General features: G+C 47.6%; 1 protein-coding gene across 1 annotated transcript in view; it reads right to left on the bottom strand.

Moving 5' to 3' along the window:
• LOC139047973 (protein sine oculis-like) overlaps positions 1-18,545 on the bottom strand; it is a 69,127-nt gene that overhangs the window by 27,661 nt on the left and 22,921 nt on the right. Inside the window, exons 4-5 of the mRNA XM_070522209.1 lie at positions 15,633-15,775; positions 13,447-13,668 (exon numbers count right to left, since the gene is read on the bottom strand). Of these exons, the coding sequence (XP_070378310.1) occupies positions 13,447-13,668; positions 15,633-15,775 (365 nt within the window). The remainder of the gene's footprint in view (positions 1-13,446; positions 13,669-15,632; positions 15,776-18,545) is intronic.

Raw genomic sequence — 18,545 nt, 5'->3', positions numbered from 1 at the left:
TCTGTTTTCTTTTCTTTTTTCTTCTTTTTATTCGCTCCATATGTGTAGACCACATACTGCGCCGGCTGAGAGACCTGTCCGGAAAACTATACATTCCCCTGTAAGGCTGTGTTTTAACCGGAGCTCGACTTGTAACTTACCACGCACGCTTTAGTTGAAGAACTCACTTGGTAACTTAGTCTATAGGGATTTTTTTGTATTTCGTTTGCTTTTGTCTAACCTTGTTTAACCACTGTTGCAAACGAGGGAACAAGAAACGAACCACTTAACAAAGGGCACCTCGCTGCTTTCAACCCACCCTGAATAATTTGTGATTTACTTCCTTTTCGCTAGCATTGTATAACTTTTTTGCTCTTTGTCGCTATTTCCTCCCACAATACAACCTCACACGAAACGATTGTAGGAGCCTGTGACGTAAATGAATGAATGACAGCTGAAAGCTCGCTGCGCTATCGTACGCACTTGTGCTTAACCGACCCTAGTGGAGAAACGTGACGTTAATCTAAAATGACTGTTGATAGGTGGAACGTTTGAAATAAATATAGCCCAGTGTCACCTGGAACGCAGGCTGGGGTGGACAGGCACGAGTCGATCACGAAAGATGTGGGTGGCAACACCGCTTCAGACATTCCAGCTCCAGCTTCCCGTGACGTTACCAGATTTTTGCGGCGTCTGCTCGTGTCAAGTAATGCATTTGCCAAGAAATGAGTCAGCCGCGCGCTTTAAGGAGAAGAGTAGTAATAAGTAAGAGGACGTGGCAAGCACGCGAAAAAAAAATTGCTTTTACGAGAAAGACCCAAAAAAGCGAAAATATTGCGAAATACGTGACGTTACGCTGACATCATCGGTGCCGGTGCCTGGGTGTGAGATTAATTCGGATGGGGGAGTGTGCCCTTTCAGTCTCAGGACAAATAATAAACCTTACTTAGCCAAAGAGGTCGAATTTAGAGGATCCGGTATACCAACCTAAACTGACTTGGTGTTGCTCTTCAGGTTCCTGTAACGGGAACTTTTACCGACGTGTGGGATGCAGAAACAGATGTGAAGCGCAGAAACTATTTCGTTTGGCCACCGCTAGACAAGCTTACATAAGCTTGGAAGCATTGAACAATAATAAAAAAATTATATATCGACTATTGGTAGTTGACCATAAATTTATAGGACCTAAAATTGCCGAAATCCCGAAAGCTGGTAATATATGAAAATGTACCTTCGCAATAAAGCGGATCTCATAACTTTGTCATCGGGCAAAGTTATGAGATCCGTGAACAAATAAGCGATTTCACGCTTGCTAATTCGTACATAGACCTGCGTGCATCAGACACGCCAAGAAGCGAACTTTACAGAGTCGCTTTATGTATATTAGTATTTGGTGTGATACACGGTTGCAAACGTCTCGAATTTCTTCAAACTTTCACAAAGAAGGAACTGGTGGCAAAGATCTGCAAATGTGCTACAAACAGTCGTGATATGAACGCATTTTTTTTTCTTTGAAGCGAAACCACTTTTGTTATAGTCGTTTCAGCAACAAATTTTGGCAAGTACTCTATCTTGTGCTGCTCCAAAACAAACATGTAAGGCCTTAACTTCACAGACTGCCTACAGACGTGGCAAAACGAACATGAACTCCTGCAAACTGACTACATCATACGGCCTCAACAAATTTTCGTGGAACGACTGACCTGATGCATGCCTAAGGCAGAATCAGCTTGGAAGCAAAAGCTGACCCCCATCTGTCCCATTTCATATACATACTGACGATGCACAAAACGCGACGGCTCCAAATACAACAACCCTTCGTCCGCCCAGCACACAATATGACGTTGCAAGCGATATACCACGCCTTGCAGCCCAATCCCGCAGATGGCGTGTATAAGTATCAACGTTACGGTTTTGCACGCTTCAAAGCTTCTCGCCATTACGAACATTAACCCTGTATTCATGCACTCAGACGCAGTGGTTTCGTACGCTCAACTCTCTCGTTTCTGCCGTTTTGGGCGTCCCACCGAGACGCACCAGCGTGGTTTTGCGGGTTATGTTTATGCCAACCCGCGCCCAATGGTTTTCGCATACGCGAGCTGCATGCGATGCAGCGAGCTGTTTGCAGGCTGCAGCGGTGCGACGGACCCTGGAGGGACGCGCCGTCAAAGAAAGGGTTGGTAGTGTTCGTCGGGGAACCTAGCAGTGCGCCTGACTGCACCCGAAAGCCTCCGCGCCGCGTCTGGTCCAGCCTCCCGTTTTGGTACGGGCGCAGTCCGCCTGGGGTCGCCACACGTGGGTGACGCACGGTGCCGCATCATCGCCGCTTCACCCACTTTCTCCGCTACCAAGGTGAACTCTTCCGCGCGTGTATATATATATATATATATATATATATATATATATATATATATATATATATATATATATATATATATATGTGCAGGTCAGTTGTCGAAGCCACAAAAGGCTGTGGCATGTGCGGCTCCTGCCACAACCTCAATGCGTACAAACCCGCAGTATACTATGTGTACAGGCTTGTTCGTTGAAACTGTCAAATCTGCCCCGTTACACGGGGCGATGTGAAGGGAGGCCTGCCTGCCACGGGTTTTGTTCATTTTTTTTTCCCACTCTGTCCAGCTGGATTCGGTGCAGTGCAGTCGAGGCTACTGAGAGCGATGATGCGCTGACAAAATGAGCATGGCACGTATAGAGAGATTCGTCAATTTGAATCCGCACGTAAACCGTGGCGCGCTGCACAGTTTACGCAGGGCGCGCGGCCAAGTTGATGCAATTAGCGGCCGAGCGTGTACGACGTATGTGATATCAAAAACAATACGCGCACGTTGTAAAGTGAGGATTAAGAGAGATAACGCGCGAAGTTGGCATTTTAAACGGGAGATTAAAAATCGGAAGCGGTGTCGGGCAGGTCATCTGACAGAGTCGTGTTATAAGTCATGGTATAGGACACAAGTCATTAGAGATGTATGCGTGAAAGACTATTTCCGCAGGGTAGGCTTTTAGGCTGCTGCAACTGCTGCTCTTGGTGACATGCAGTTATGCCGCTTTGGACAGATAGATTTAGCTTAGGATCAGGCGGAGAAGCTGAAAGCGTGCGCTTGCTAGAGCACGCTGGCTCAAGCCTACCTTATCTGCCTGGTTTCAAGTAAATTCTCTGTCTACCATTTGTATGCGCGCTAAGGCGCTACGAGTGATAAAATTAATCGAAAATAATGAACTCTTGAATAAAACAAACAAAAACGATGAAAAAGACAATAAAAAGTGGTGGATGCCCTAATGTCACACCTAAGAAGGTGGTTGGAAAGAAAGCCAGTGGCAGGCACTCTGCCAGCGCCTTTCTTTGAGGGTAGGTAGCACGGCACAAAAACGAAAAAAAAAGCGCTTTAAATAATAAATAACAACTTAACGTAAGCAAATGACACAAACTAGTAAGTATTTAGCGGCCCAATGAGGTGGGCAACCGGAGACCGATTCGCTCGTGATGCTGTGTCTATACCATAGTGCTGCTACAAATTGAAAGTTACTGGGTTTTCGAGCGGTTTACGGCACCACGGTGCCTCACATTCGCACATGCGGGGTTCCCAGTTGGTGCGTCAGATCACTAAATGATATTGCGACTGAGTTCTAAACAACAAGATAACACGTACGCGCAGAAATACGCACCACGTGCTTACTGGGACACGAAAGTAAAATTATGTACTGTCGGTAGCGCGTTCGAAACGAAATTATTCAAGAGGACTCGTCAGTCTAGGACACCGAATGAACCTGGAACTTCGGCGAAGAACAAACACGAACACAGAAGTAATGAGCACAGCGGGGAAAAGAAAAGTACCCGAAGACAGTGCCAGAAAAGCCGATTCGAGAATGGATGGAAGTCCTTGCGATTGAAAGAACGCTAACCGAAGCCGGATGGAGGAAGTGCTCCCGGTGGAGAAATGCGACGAAAGGAGAAATGGATTGATGTCGGAGAAAGTGGCAGAAAGAAAGAAAGAAAGAAAGAAAGAAAGAAAGAAAGAAAGAAAGAAAGAAAGAAAGAATCAATGAGAGACCGAATGAAGAGGGGAAAAAAAGGAATGCACGAAAGAGAACGAACAAAGAAAGAAAAACAGAAAGAAGAACTGTAAAAGAGAAAAAAAGAAAAGCAAGAGCGTTGGTGGAACCCGAAACCGCGATGGCACGGACTGCACCGTGACGCTCAGTTCGGCGCTCGCTAGCGGAGGGCGCATGCCTGCCAGGCGGCGGCGACGGCGCGCCGAGGAAACCCGACACCAAGGCGAGCCAAAGCCGAGCCAAAGCCGACTGCGCCAGCCAGACGGACGCGCGCATAGCTACAGAGATCGTCCCGCTCGGAGTTCCTCGATAGCAGTGCGTCGCAAAACTACTCGCGTGAACTCCGCACACGCTATGGGGACGATTAAATTCTTGTTTCGGTTAATCAGAACGAAACTGCTGGACCTTCGGTTATCAGAGCGAACGAGATGCAATGGCGATGTCCGAGGGATGCCCACGTCGCCTCCTATAAGTGTTCACTCTAAAAAACAGTTGCACCCTTTGGGATGTAATTTGCCACGCAACAGTAATCATCATCTGTCTGGCCGCTTTTCCTTTTATAACGCTGCGAGCGCGGTACTTCCAAGTCAAGAACAGCTTGCGCGTTATCAGCATGACAGAGCATTCTCGACAGGAATATAGCGACCGCAGCGTTTTCAAGAAAGGAAACGCAAGCAAGACAGATGACGATTATCCTCGTGTGGCAAATACGCACCTCGATGGGTGCGATTGTTTTAAGAGTCTACAAGCACTTCATACAACACGTCTACGCAATATTTACGACGCGTTGACGCCATGTTACGGTATTTATAGAAAATGATCGTTGACTGATATTCTTTATTATATAGTTGTAGTCCTTATTCATTATGCATTCCTTATCACGTACAGCCAGATTCTCAGTCGAGTTTCAAGGCCATCAAGGCATTACTGAACTTTTTAAATATTACCGGCTTGGATTGCAGACTTTGAGCATTGCAAATTGCATGACATATGTTCTATACCTTCCTTGTACCGTCATCGTCACCCATCATGCACCTCTTTCTTCCCTCTTTCTTTCCCTCTTCCCCTTCCCCCAATGCCGAGTAGCTGGCTAGAGGAATATACCTCAGGCCGACCTCTCGGCATTTCGTATCATGAAACTTCTTTCTCTCTCTTATCACGTACATGCCATACTAGGACGTGTATATGGATCGTATTACCATTTGTAGATAATGATCATGCGCCAACATGACAAATTGTTTCCCTGCAACTCAGGGTTATATAGTCTTCCGAGAAGCGCGCGCAATGTCGCAACATGTCTTAACTGCCTCGCCGCAAATTCTTCGAGGATGCGTGACTTGTTCGCTCTATTTATTCTGCCAGTTCAACGGAACTGTTGACGTTCTCCGAGCGAGTGTTCAAAAGAAATACTCTTGCTTCAAAGGCTGTAATAACGCCCCACCTTGAACAACTTCTCAGAAGGCAAACGTTGTGAACCCACGTCACTCGGTGCTCCTGTCGATGATGCGTTGAAGCCCGTTCCTGAGTGGCTACCATATTTAGATGCTTGCCTGTGTTTGCTTGCCCGATTTTCCTTAATTTTTAACATGACCCTTCAGCATAGCATGTCGCATAGCGTGCGCTTCTTGTAATCAAGTGATGTGCAAAACATTCGTCGGATATATTGATGAGCATGTTTATTAGCAAGAAAAAGAAACCTACCATGAAACATGGGTTAGAACAACTTGCAGGTAAACTGAAATCCGAGAGTATACGAATCACGCTCGGAGATGAGAATTTATTTGTCTTGATCAGCGGCATTCCTGAGCGTACTGGGCGAGGAACGCGGTCATGACCTCGTTTGTATTGCTGTGTCTCCCTTAAACACCTTTCAGAGCTTCAAATATTCGGTTGGTAATGTGTATGTGGTCACTACCATTCGGCTCTGGCGCTCACTAAAGTGGTTGTATCGTGCGAAAGTTCCTGCTCTCTGGAGAACATAATCAGGATGTCTTATTTTTTTATTATATATTCCAAATACATCACTCACAAAATTACCTTCTGGGTGTTGATCATCAATTGACGCAGTTTTACGCCCCAGAAAGAGCTGGCAAAAGGGCTGCGAGATAACGAAAAGTGTAAAAACGGTGAATAAGGAAAAACGATACAAAACAGCGTGCAGGAGGACATGACTAACAAATTCTAACCGAACGACTTGAATTTGACGGCCATACTTCTACCTTCAGTCCTTGGGAAAGTCTCCTCGTCAGTTCGGTCGATACAGAGCAACGACTTCTAAAATGCGGTGGTGTCGCGTTCGATTGCGGGTCAAGGAGGAATCGTTATTGGGCCCAGAAACCGATACGTATTTCCTTCATGCCTTCATGCAACTTTCAAGGTGAGGCTAACTGTTTCCTTTCGTGTTTCAGGATAAGGGCTTGGCCGAAAGCGCTTGCTTGCACCAAAGAGCTTGCTTGGCCAGAAGCGCTGGAGCCTACACGACCGCGTTCATGACACAGAAGTCATGAACCGCAGCTTACCGATATCCTGAAGACATAGATTACGGCAGAACAGGTCACCGGTGGTCGGCAATATGGCAGCAGAAAAGGTGCCGAGGTAAGAAAAAAGATGAAGTCGCCGGTCCCAGAGCATTGGGCGGGGCGACAAGATAGGGAACGAAAATTTGCTGGTGCAGAATGTTTTATTCACGTAGCAAAGGAGCACATATGGATGACCTACAGTAGAGGGCGAGGGAGAGGCCTTGGTCCTGCAAAGAACTTAATCGGTTCCTTACCAGGTCTGGCCATTCTGAGCTGACAAACGCAGTTCATGCAATGCGCCCTCACGATCGTGTCTGCCAGGTATTACATGTACATGTCTGCCAAGAGCTGAAATTTCAAACAAAACGGCGTTGGCCCTTCTCCTCGCGGGCTACGCGCTCCCAGCCGGGAAGTTGACGCCGATCGCGCAAGTGCGCTTACGTAGATGGTGTTGTTGTGACGTCACTCACAGTGACACGTGACTTCGAGAATTATTCAAGGCAACAGTAGTTATTTGTTTGATCTTTTGCTTCAATAGACGAATTAAAGTTTAGAGAAAGAATTTAAAAAAAAAACTACAAACTGCACGTCTGCGAGTCTCTGTTTTACTCCTTGCCGTAGCAAGAGAGATGTGCTTCCGTGTCGTCTGCTTGTTCCCACGACGTGCAGTCGCACACGCAGAAAACGAAACTATGTTTCATTTTCTACCAGGTTTCAATGCGCGATCGTGCTCTTTGACCCGCTCGCGTCTGCCTCTGTGCTCCTGACTGTGGCATTGACTTATAACGCTAGTCAGGTGTTCTCGTGCACAGCGCGCAAAATCGCGCGCTGCGCGAAAGGAGACAAGCTCAACACATCGAGTTTCTCACTACATTACCTAATGGGAAATCTGGCGCTGCTGCTCTGTGGTATGCATGGGAATGCCGGTATATTGTGACTTCGGATTGGCATCGTTCTCGTAGAGACAGGACACCTTGAAGACGCGCTTGGCAAGTACCGTTCTGTCTGTCACAATGATTCATTTTCTACTAAAACAGCACGTGAAAAGCTGTTTTAGCTTTATTATTACGCGAAAACATGTTTTGTTTAGCTATGAGAACTTGCTATTGTGCGTACGACTACATGTTACGTAAAAAGTATCAGCGGGCCGCTAAAGTTGGAGGACAGACGACAAGGTTCGCGCTCGCTTTGAAACAGTTGGACGTCTGTTCTTGCTTTTCTTCGCTTGGTCGAGCATTGTGGGTGAGTAAAGATGTAATATGCGTGAATGGAAGCATTTTATGAAGATTTTACTTTGAGAGCACGTTATTTGCGTAGCCATAGCCACGTTTTAGACGAAGCTTCTTACAACACCAGCCAACACGAGCCTCGCAGACACATATACCGCCATTCCCATGACGGCACGGTGCCCACTTAAGAAACTCCCGTAGACGGTGGCGCCAGATTACCCTCTAGGTGTTACAGTGAGAAACTCTATGCGTCAACAGATCGCGCGCGATACCACCTGCGAAAGTGTACCGCGCAGCAAAAAAGCAAGAGAAAAAAAAAATGACCCCTGACGTATGCGTCACGCGATCCTCCAGCTCCGGTATGTGAGAACACAGGGAAGGAATTTCGCTTGCGGAGGCTGCACGGGGACAAATGGAGAGCGTGTTTGTGTTGGCGGTGACGCTCGCCTCATGAAATCGTGGATTCGCAGCACTAGAACATTTCTATCTCAGATATTAATGAACCAATTTTAAAAATTCTCTTGGCAGAACACTCCTTGGAGGGCACGTAACAACTTCCTGGGTATAACCAAAATTTGCCATGCGGCCTGGTGAGGGGCGCTTTAAGTTAGAGTGCTGCTGAGGGCATTGATAATTAAGATTTTCGATGAAGTCTACGATAACGAATGAACAAGTGAATTAACGAATTTAATGAATAAAGGAGGATAATGATGATGGAGTACGATGTAAAGTGCATTTTTCTTTCTCTAGTCGACCCAAGAATAGGTTAATGAGTGACATCGGTCGCAGCTATCACTGGTTTTCCTCAATGTGCCAGGCTGAAACAGGGAAAAAAAAAACAACAGAAGCAGGAGGACGACGCCTGCGTTCCCACAGCTTGCAGGGAGCGGTGTTTAGTGTTTGTCACAACAGAGTAACCCCATCCCTCGCATCTTCTGTCTGAGCCCGTTATCTTATCTCGAGCAGCCCGGTCTGCTTACCCCAATCACCGGAAAATCAGTGTAACTGAAGCGGGCGAGAAACGGGGGTCGGTGTACCAACAAGCACGGAAACAAACAGATCAACGTGCCCAATGGTGACAGCTGACAGCGCTGTGGCAGTTGCGTTTAAAACATTAATTAAATTATGGGGTTTTACGTGCCAAAACCACTTTCTGATTATGAGGCACGCCGTAGTGGAGGACTCCGGAAATTTCGACCACCCGGGGTTCTTTAACGTGCACCTAAAACTAAGCACACGGGTGTTTTCGCATTTCGCCCCCATCGAAATGCGGCCGCCGTGGCCGGGATTCGATCGCGCGACCTCGTGCTCAGCAGCCCAACACCATAGCCACTGAGCAACCACGGCGGGTGCAGTTGCGTTTGAGCATCCATTTCAAGAATAGAACTCGTATCCGTATGATCCGTGAGTTGAAGTTACGCGGTCTATTGTTCTAGAGCAACGCACGGAGCGTATAGCGGAAGGCTTCGGAATAATTTCGACCGTCTTAAAGCACGGTACACGAGTGTTGTTCTTACACGCTGCCTTTATCAGAGTGCGGCAGCGATGCAAATGAGAGTGAAACCCATGACATCTCACTCACCGCCAGAGCGCTGCATTCACTGAGACACTTCCTGCGTGTGAGGGCCTGTTTTCTTTTTTTCTTCTTGGGCTTCTAAATACAACAGCCAAAATACATACATGTATCGTGCTTTCTAGCATGCAAAAGAGAGAGAGAGAGACCGAAGAGAAGGAAAGGCACGGAGGTTAGCCAGTGTAAATACCGGCTGGCTACCCTGTGCTGGGGAAAGGGGTAAAGGGAATAAAAGGAGAAGGAAGAGAGCAAAAAGAGTAACTCACAAACGCTTCGACAACCGGGGCTGGATCCTGGATCCCAATAAATCGAAATGTGTTCGAAGCAGTGTGTGTTGCAACGAGACCGCATACGGTCCCGCTGGTACACATAAATGGGTTAATGAGTTTGAACGGCCCAAAGCGCGACACATTGACTGAGAAAGGCGCCGCGATGCGGTCCTGCAAATTAATTTTCATCGCGCCGTGAGGATTTGTTTACGTGCGCGCAAGCCAGGCTATATATATGGGCGAGAGTTCTTTGCTTTGAAGGGCCCCGCGGGGAAAAAAAAATGTGGTCGTCGGCAGTCGAACCCTCGATTCTCGTGCATAGCAACCTGCGTGAACGCCGTGGGAACTGGGGCCTAGCTATCAGAAGCTGGTAAAATCTCAACCGCCGTCGGACGCCTGTCAACAACGGTGCCATATGTATAGCTCTGTATGAGCACGGCAAGAAGTTGCTCAAGTTCGTACGCACGCGACCGGTGGAGCTTTCAGCCCGAAGCGCAGGAAAGACGAGAAGGGACCACCCGCTACTCAACTATAGCGAGGCAAAGGTGCGCGTTGACATGCTGTGTATACGCAGGCGCGAAGATAAACTTCGCACTACGTCCACGACCCACTCCTCTCCGAACGCAGGGAAAAAAACAGAGAGAGATGCAAAACGATAATAGAAAAACGAAGAAACCTCAGTAACCGCAGTGGTCTCTCCCTTACAAGTGTCCGTTGCCGACAGAGAGCCGTAAATCAGATGGCACGCACCGGAGTGTTGTTTTGTTAAATCGGGGACGGGACTGTTGAGCTCACTCTGCAATATAGCGGAACATGCGCCTACATTCCTGTACCAAAGTCGACGATCGTGGTAGCGGGCGCAAACCGAGGACAGCGGTTGATATCGTAGAATTCTTTTTTCCCCCGCATGAGCAGCCGGGGCGCTATGTAAACACAGGCCCCAACAACCACTGCAGCAAATCCCGAACCACTTTCGCTTCGAGCCTGCCAAGTCGTGCCAAGAGGTGCACCTTCCGAAACTAAACAGTTAGCTCAAGACCAGCTATGGCACACGGAAAGCCTCTTTCTGTAGAAGGTCCTGCTTGGCTGCCTCGTTCCTAATGGTCTCGCGTTTATATATACGTCCAGGGGTGTACAGTATCAGCGATGTTTACATTTTCTTCCTCCGGAACGGTGAAGTGTCGACAGCCGCTGGGCTGTGGGTGTCGTGCAACTGGCGAGGGAAACCAACTACGCGGCCGCGCCTCTCCAATGCGCCATAACGCGGTGGCCAACAGCTCGAGGTGCGTGCCTCGTAAATACCCGAGTCCCACGATCTTACCGTCGTGCAGCTTCCACTGCGTTACAGATACTCCGCGGTGAGCAGCTCGCGTAAACGCCAGTGCGACCCCCTTCCCCCCCCCCCCCCCGCATCGCATCGACCTGACACGCCGAAAAACACTACACTGACGTCAGAGATTACGGCTTCACGCTATCGTCGAGGTGTTCCCGTTTACACATCGAAGTCGACAAGCTTGTTCTTCAGCGGAACAACAGCTCCCATCCTCTTGGCACTTCTTTATGTACTACGACCACTCAAACGGCGGGTTCTATTCTTTTGTTGCTGTTGTTTCTTATGTGTGGCTCGTATGTGTTCTTGAAAGCGACGCACTTAGACTTCCCCACATAGTATAAACATTTTGACCAACGGTGCTGCGTAAATTTGTTCGAACTTGCGGATTATATGCCCGACGTTGATGTCCACAGCGTTTTGTGTAATGTAAGTGCGTCTTCCATAGTTGTCCTCCTTATTCGTTGCGAGTCGTTCTTTTTTTTTTCTTTAATCACTACCTATTGTATGCACAGTCAGCCGCACAAGTCTAGTCCCCACGTCATCAGGAATTAGACTGATTCTAGCACAGCTGCGCAACGTGGAATTGCCAAAACCCAATGCATTGGTCGAACGAACACTTGTAGGCTGCACACCTTGATTCCAGCCCGTAAGCAATGAGTGCGAAGAAAAAAAAATCTATTTTTCGTGGCATCTGTCATTTCCAGGTTTTTTGCTCGCGCCTGCACATTTCTCATTACAGAGCAGGGAGGCATTGATCCCCTGCTTGTGGTACTTGCCGGCCAGTTCTTTTCGGTCTGCTTTCTCTGTGACCATTTTATCTCTCCGCAAACGTAAAGGTGATATACGTCGTTGGATGGGCGTCGTAATTCATAGTTGCGCGACAATGCACCGAGCAGTCATTAACAAATGTCTGGCGCGGTTTGTTTCAAAAAAACATGCTTTTTGTTCTACTTCCCCTGATTCAATTTGGGCAAGTATAAAGTCAGGAGACACACCACCCGCTTGAGCCATCCTGCTCACAAATTGGCAACAATAACTCCTCATTGAATTCGTGTCTGAATGTGTATAACGTAAGAACATTCTCAACTACCAAATACCGTTGGCCCAAGAAGCATTATGGTGTCAAATAGCTGTGTTCGTCGTCTTTATCCGCTAGTTTACATAACGAGAACGCCATGCCTAAAGGCGCTAGAGATTCGAAAAGGAACTCCGGCAGGTTGTGTTGAACAGTTAGGATAACGAGCGCTTTCAATATGTTCAATGATATTTATCCGAACTAGTATTGAAGCATGTTTTACACTCTTTTTCCACGAACCACCCTCGGAACTCGCTTTGTGAACTACAACTTAATTTCTTGTTTTATTTTCCTTACACGATGTAAGCAATGCTGCCCGGCAAACCTCGTACGTGAGGACCTACGAAATATTAGGTATGTAACTCTGCGCTAGCAGTAATAAACAGGTTACGAGAAGGTTCAGGACAACACCCCAAAAAGATTTGTACTAACGAGCTTCATGTGCACTTGCGTTTTAAAATCCCCATTCGTATGTGTAAGGACATCGAAACATATTCGGACGCAGTGAGCATTCACCGCGACCCGCTGTGATCGTGGCGCGGAGCATTGACGAAAGCAAGCCAACAGAGAGTCTGCTCCAATTTTTGCCACCATAGAAGCCAGTCTACTTTGAACTATGAGGAGGCAGATTCGAACACACGTATTGCATGGGGTGGCAGCTCTGCTCCTAGAGACTGTCAAGTTCCGCCGTATTGTCAAATTCTCCATCTCGTCAGCTCTGATTGGCTCGCAGGCAGGCTGCGCGCTCTCTGTCTTTCTCTTTCTGATGGGCTGAGAACGCCGAGCGTGATGGGTGATTCTGGCAGCGTACAGTCGACATGACGCCTTTTGACACTTATGTGTGATTTGACACCATCTCGCGTCGGTAAACGCAACCAAGATCGGCAAAAGATACGAAGAAATAAGATAAAACGAAAGTATTGTAGCTACATTTTGTACAGACTTTGTGCATGGGAGCATAAAGAATTCACTACATTGATTACTGTAAGCTTAGCACAAGAAAGCCCTAATGCACTACTTAGCTGTCACCTTGTTTTAGGCAGCAAAATGCTTATAACTGCTCCTGATTATGGATCTGTCTTCGCAAAGCCGCCTGCTTTTACGGACTCGAACGAGACCTGCGTTAGCCGCTGTAGGCTACGCCGTTTACTCAGTCCCTCTACGGCGAGTATTGGAGCACCACTCAGAGCCATCGCCTGCAGCCTCCAAGTTTCGAATGTTAATTGAGTATTCGTCGCCGGAAATAACCGCAGCAAACACACTGCCCGAGCAGGTAGCCTGCAGCCTCCAAGTTTCGAATGTTAATTGAGTATTCGTCGCCGGAAAAAACCGTATTGAACTCACTGCCCGAGCAGGTAGGGGCTCAAGCTAGATAGATGATAGACAGTGTCCACTCACGCCCTGCGGTGCGGTGCGTGGTCCCTCTGGCGGCGGTTCTTGAACCAGTTGCTGACCTGCGTCAGCGTGAGGCCCGTCTTGTGCGCCAGCGTGCGCTTCTCGTCGGGCGTCGGGTAGCGGTTGACCTTGTAGCACTCCTTGAGCGCGATGCGCGACTTCTCCTTGAAGCAGTACACCGTGTCCTCGCCGTCCCAGATGGTCTTGGGCAGCGGGTACTTGCGACTGCGGGCAGGGAAGAGACGCGACACTATGGGCGTTATGGGTCACCGATCTATCTACATCGAGACGGGTGCGTTGAGCGAATTTGAAGACTGTGTAGCTCCACTTTCATTCGTACACTGTGGCCTTTATAGGTCATCGATTTATCTACATCGAGACGGGTGCCTTGAGCGAATTTCAAGACTGTGTAGCTCCACTTTCATTCGGACACTATGGCCGTTATGGGTAATCGATGCATCTACATCGAGACGGGTGCGTTGAGCGAATTTCAAGACTGTGTAGCTCCACTTTCATTCGGACACTATGGCCTTTATAGGTCATCAATTTATCTACATCGATACGGGTGCGTTGAGCGAATTTCAAGACTGTGTAGCTCCACTTTCATTCGGACACTATGGCCGTTATGGGTAATCGATGCATCTACATCGAGACGGGTGCGTTGAGCGAATTTCAAGACTGTGTAGCTCCACTTTCATTCGGACACTATGGCCTTTATAGGTCATCAATTTATCTACATCGATACGGGTGCGTTGAGCGAATTTCAAGACTGTGTAGCTCCACTTTCATTCTGACACTATGGCCGTTATGGGTAATCGATGCATCTACATCGAGACGGGTGCGTTGAGCGAATTTCAAGACTGTGTAGCTCCACTTTCATTCGGACACTATGGCCTTTATAGGTCATCAATTTATCTACATCGAAACGGTTGCGTTGAGCGAATTCGAAGGCTGAGTAGCTGCACGTTCATTTCGCTTGTACAAAATTATTGCATGGCCTTGGTAATCTTTTTTTGACGGCTACCGTTGAAGATGCGTGCATCCTAATTATACTTTTCGTTGTCTTGTGCGTGCTTGTAATTTCTCCCCCGCCATATTTATGGTGATGAACGATATCTAATGAATCGTCTTCGGTTATGTGAAGGCAATGCATTCTGAAATTTTTACTGCTTTGCTCTTGTTTTTGTTCGTGTTCTTATTTTGTATATTGTAATACACATTGCGTTTTTGACGACTCGAAAATTTAAATGCGCATATTGCCAGCTAAATGTAGACGTCTATACAGACTGTCCCAAAACTTGCATGATTTGGTGGTGATGTTCACCCGAGAAAAAATAAATAAAAGACGTTCTACGAGTGGTTTGCTCTATAGAGGGCAAAGGTGCCGTCACTGCTGAATTGCGAAATGGGAGTGGCCAAGATTTAACGAACGTTATGCACCCAGCAAGTTCCGTACTTGGCAATTTGCGCGGGGTTCTGTGTATGCCACGCCGACTCCGAGAAGCTGGGCCTCTGATGACGTGTGACGGAAGCCGCAGCGGGAAATATACCGAAACGGAGCTGTACGACTTTGCGCGAATTTAAAATGTTTGTTCTTTTTTTTGAAAACTGTGCTATTATAGCATTTGTACCAGCTCCGCCCGCTTCCTGGTCAATTCGTCGATAGCGGGTATACGCGTCACACTTCTTGAAGTCGTCGTTATCATAATCATCATCATTCATAATTTCTGGAAAGATGAGGGCGATACAAGATTTGCCTGTAAAGAAGCAACGCCCAGGCGTTTTCTTGGCACAGTTCCAGCATTCCGCTGGATGGAAAGCCAGCAATTAAGATGGCGGTATTTCCTGTGACACCCTGCTATACTGTTGTAGCTAGGAGTTTAAGCACGAGAAGAATCGCTGAAAGTAGTAGGTTTTATTTTATCTTTCCCTGTAAACAATGCAACCTATTTACTCTCGATTCCATCCGCTCACACTCCCAGTTCCTGCCAACGCTTTTTTTAAGCAAAATCGAGCTCCCGTCTTTCATAAGTGGCGGGCTTGTAGCTTACTTATAGCCTTCCTAGCGCCCTGTTAAATTAAACGGATCCTTGGGGGGCCACCGCATGGATGCCTCTGTAGGCCAATGACCGGTATAACACCATGTAACCAAGGAGAGGGGGGGGGGGAGGGGAGGTATAGGGGCTCACCGGAGCCGGTACTTGTCGACGGCTCCCAGAGGGCGACCACGTATCTTCTCGGCCTCCCTGTAGTGCGCCTTGTACCACATCTGCTGCAGTTCGTTGTGGTACTTGGAGTCGAAGTTGTGGCTCTCCAAGATGCTATACAGCTCCTGCGGGGCCGTGGAAAGAAGCGTTGTAGCTACGCTCTTGGCGTAATTTCGTATTCTACCGCTGACAGCAGAACTCCCACTACCAATACATATGCGATGATCTGATTTGTACGCGTTACAAAATAGAGGTAACCAATTACAAATACAATTACTTGTTCCAAAAATCTTATTGATTATGGTTACCTTTTACAGTCCCACAAAAGTAACTGAATATTTACTAAAAAGACAAACGTAATCGGTTACTTTCACGTTGCTTTCTACCCTACTTTTATTAACATTGCACAAATACAGCAAATAGAACCAGCTAGACTGGCTATTTCAATACGCCCCTCTGCACCCCCTTTTCATTAAGGATTGCTTTAAAAATTTCCTCTGATAGTCTTATCTCGTGTTCTTGTAAAGATATCTGCAACGACACTGAAAATGCGATCGATGCGCACGCTCTAGAGAAGGGCTGTGTTACAATGTACGAACCCCCTTGAAGCGGGGGGGGGGGGGGGGGGGGGGCTCATAAAATAGGATCTGCGAGTACACCAACACGGTTACTTAAGACTGGGCATATTGATTGTACAAACTGTATTACATGCGGAGGTACGGAAGACACGGAACACTTTCTGTTTGTCCTGCCTAAGATACCGAGATGAAAACGGTGCTCCACTTGACAACGTGCAAAAGAATGACCTTCCGGATGCGTGCCTGCCACAGTGTGCGTCCCCAGAAGGACGAGTTGTGGCTAGCACAGAAGCTTCAAGTCTTCTCTCGTAATAATTCCAAAGAAAGACTTGTTTCGGGGCCAAGCGGTGACGTACGGCAGTGACGTGGTAAGCGATGCTTTGGCGGAAGTGATTGCCGCCCTCGATCCCCGGGCTAAGCCCACCATTTGCTACAAGTTCCCTCCCTCGCCCTTCCCTCCCCACGAATTGGTCATCGCTATCGAGACACAGAAGCGCCGCTCACATTCATCGACCCACATGCGGTGGACCTCCTCCCGGCGCTCTTCACTCGTTAGATGTTTGGACTTGAACGACTAATTGTACCATACGCCAGCCAACGTTCACTCTTTTTTTTGAAAAGGTGGCCAAATTCGCAAGGTAATTTAACGTACAGCTGGATATTATTTAGCCCTAAAAATAAATTATGGGGTTTTACGTGCCAAAACCACTTTCTGATTATGAGGCACGCCGTAGTGGAGGACTCCGGAAATTTTGACCGCTTGGGGTTCTTTAACATTCACCTAAATCTAAGTACCGCGGGTGTTTTCGCATTTCGCCCCCATCGAAATGCGGCCGCCGTGGCCGGGATTCGATACCGCGACCTCGTGCTCAGCAGCCTAACACCGTAGCCAGTGAGCAACCACGGCGGGTACGTAAATAAGTTCCAAGCAGCCGTGGCGCAGTCATACAGTATTACAGCCAATGAGCAGTAACAGATGCTGTGACCAACAGGAAGAATAACGCACGTTTTCAGGCGCACCCTATGACGATGTCAGCGATTGCCTGAATCACTGTGTAAGCGTTAGCCTTTACAATCGATTAAGCGTTACGGTGCCCAGCCTGCTAACTCGATATGCTCTCTTTGGATTGACAGCATACGACATATTCGTCTAAATGATGTGTCCAGACCTAGGAAGATTGTCCCTATTTCTTTAGAATATACCGGCTCTAAATACGACGGAGCGCTTCACCTAGCACCTGTGTTGGGGCTTAAATGTGCCTCCACGCAGACCATAGCACGCGTTGAGTAAGAAAACAAGAGATGCTTGTTCCACACGGTCGTATTTGCTTGCTTCGGTCTCCGTGTCCATGTGCATCCGCGTGTCCTTAATGATTACTTTATGTGTATTTTTATTGCGAAGCAAAATGGGAATACATATAAGTTCGTACTAGTACAGATATATGGAGCTTTAAACCTTTGTAACATCACCGCAGTGGTGTCCCTTTGACCCGAGACATTGGGTACTACTGGGTAGGTGTGTAGCGGGTTTCTGGTCTCATTGACAGGTAACCGCGAAGATGCCTGTGTAAGGTGGATTCGCGGTTGTTGCCAACGACTTGGGCCATGTGCACCGGTGGGATTTCATTGTATTCAGTAGTGTGCGGGTCGGGATCGTATGTTTGGCCCCAGTTGGTCAGGCATAGCCGACGCGTCCCAGTATGGCTGAGTGCCCGGATTGTCCGGTAGGCTATTCGGGTCAATGGAGAGTGTGGAGCGGAGGAGGAGGATTAGGAGTCCCACTTTTTTTTTTGTCCCGAGTTAAGTTACAATGGCGTTACTAGTTCCTGACATGAGGGGTGTTTAAAATCGGTCAGACAAGGGTCGTTTGCTAAAATTGCGCGGTAACAAAAAACTGGTTTACTGAAATTGTTGATAATGTTACGGGTATGTTGGAAGTATAAGACTGAATTTACAATGCGTGTACAAAGTACAACAACACGCAGCAGCCAGCGCCTCGCCATCTTCTTCCTCTCTCTTCCTTTATGCTTCCCTAACAGGACTCCCGTATCCTGAAGCGCCGCCTCGGTGCATGGTAGGTGAACAACTGCGAGCGAAGTATGGCTTCAGCCGTGAAACGTGCACGACGTCAACAGGCGGCGCACTTGAGGATGGATGAAGCTGTAACGGACGTAACCCATATACATGTTTTCACCCCTTTGAAGGCTGTACAGTTCTCTCCAAATTGAAGCGTCGAAAGCTGAAAAATGTAATGGGTTACACGTTTTTGGTTACCGAAAAAAATGTAATTCAATTAAAGTGAGCGTTACCGAGTAAA

The sequence above is a fragment of the Dermacentor albipictus genome, chromosome 7 (assembly GCF_038994185.2).
Source record: "Dermacentor albipictus isolate Rhodes 1998 colony chromosome 7, USDA_Dalb.pri_finalv2, whole genome shotgun sequence".
Classification (NCBI taxonomy): Eukaryota; Metazoa; Arthropoda; class Arachnida; order Ixodida; family Ixodidae; genus Dermacentor; species Dermacentor albipictus.
This window is presented reverse-complemented; position numbering and strand designations above follow the sequence as displayed.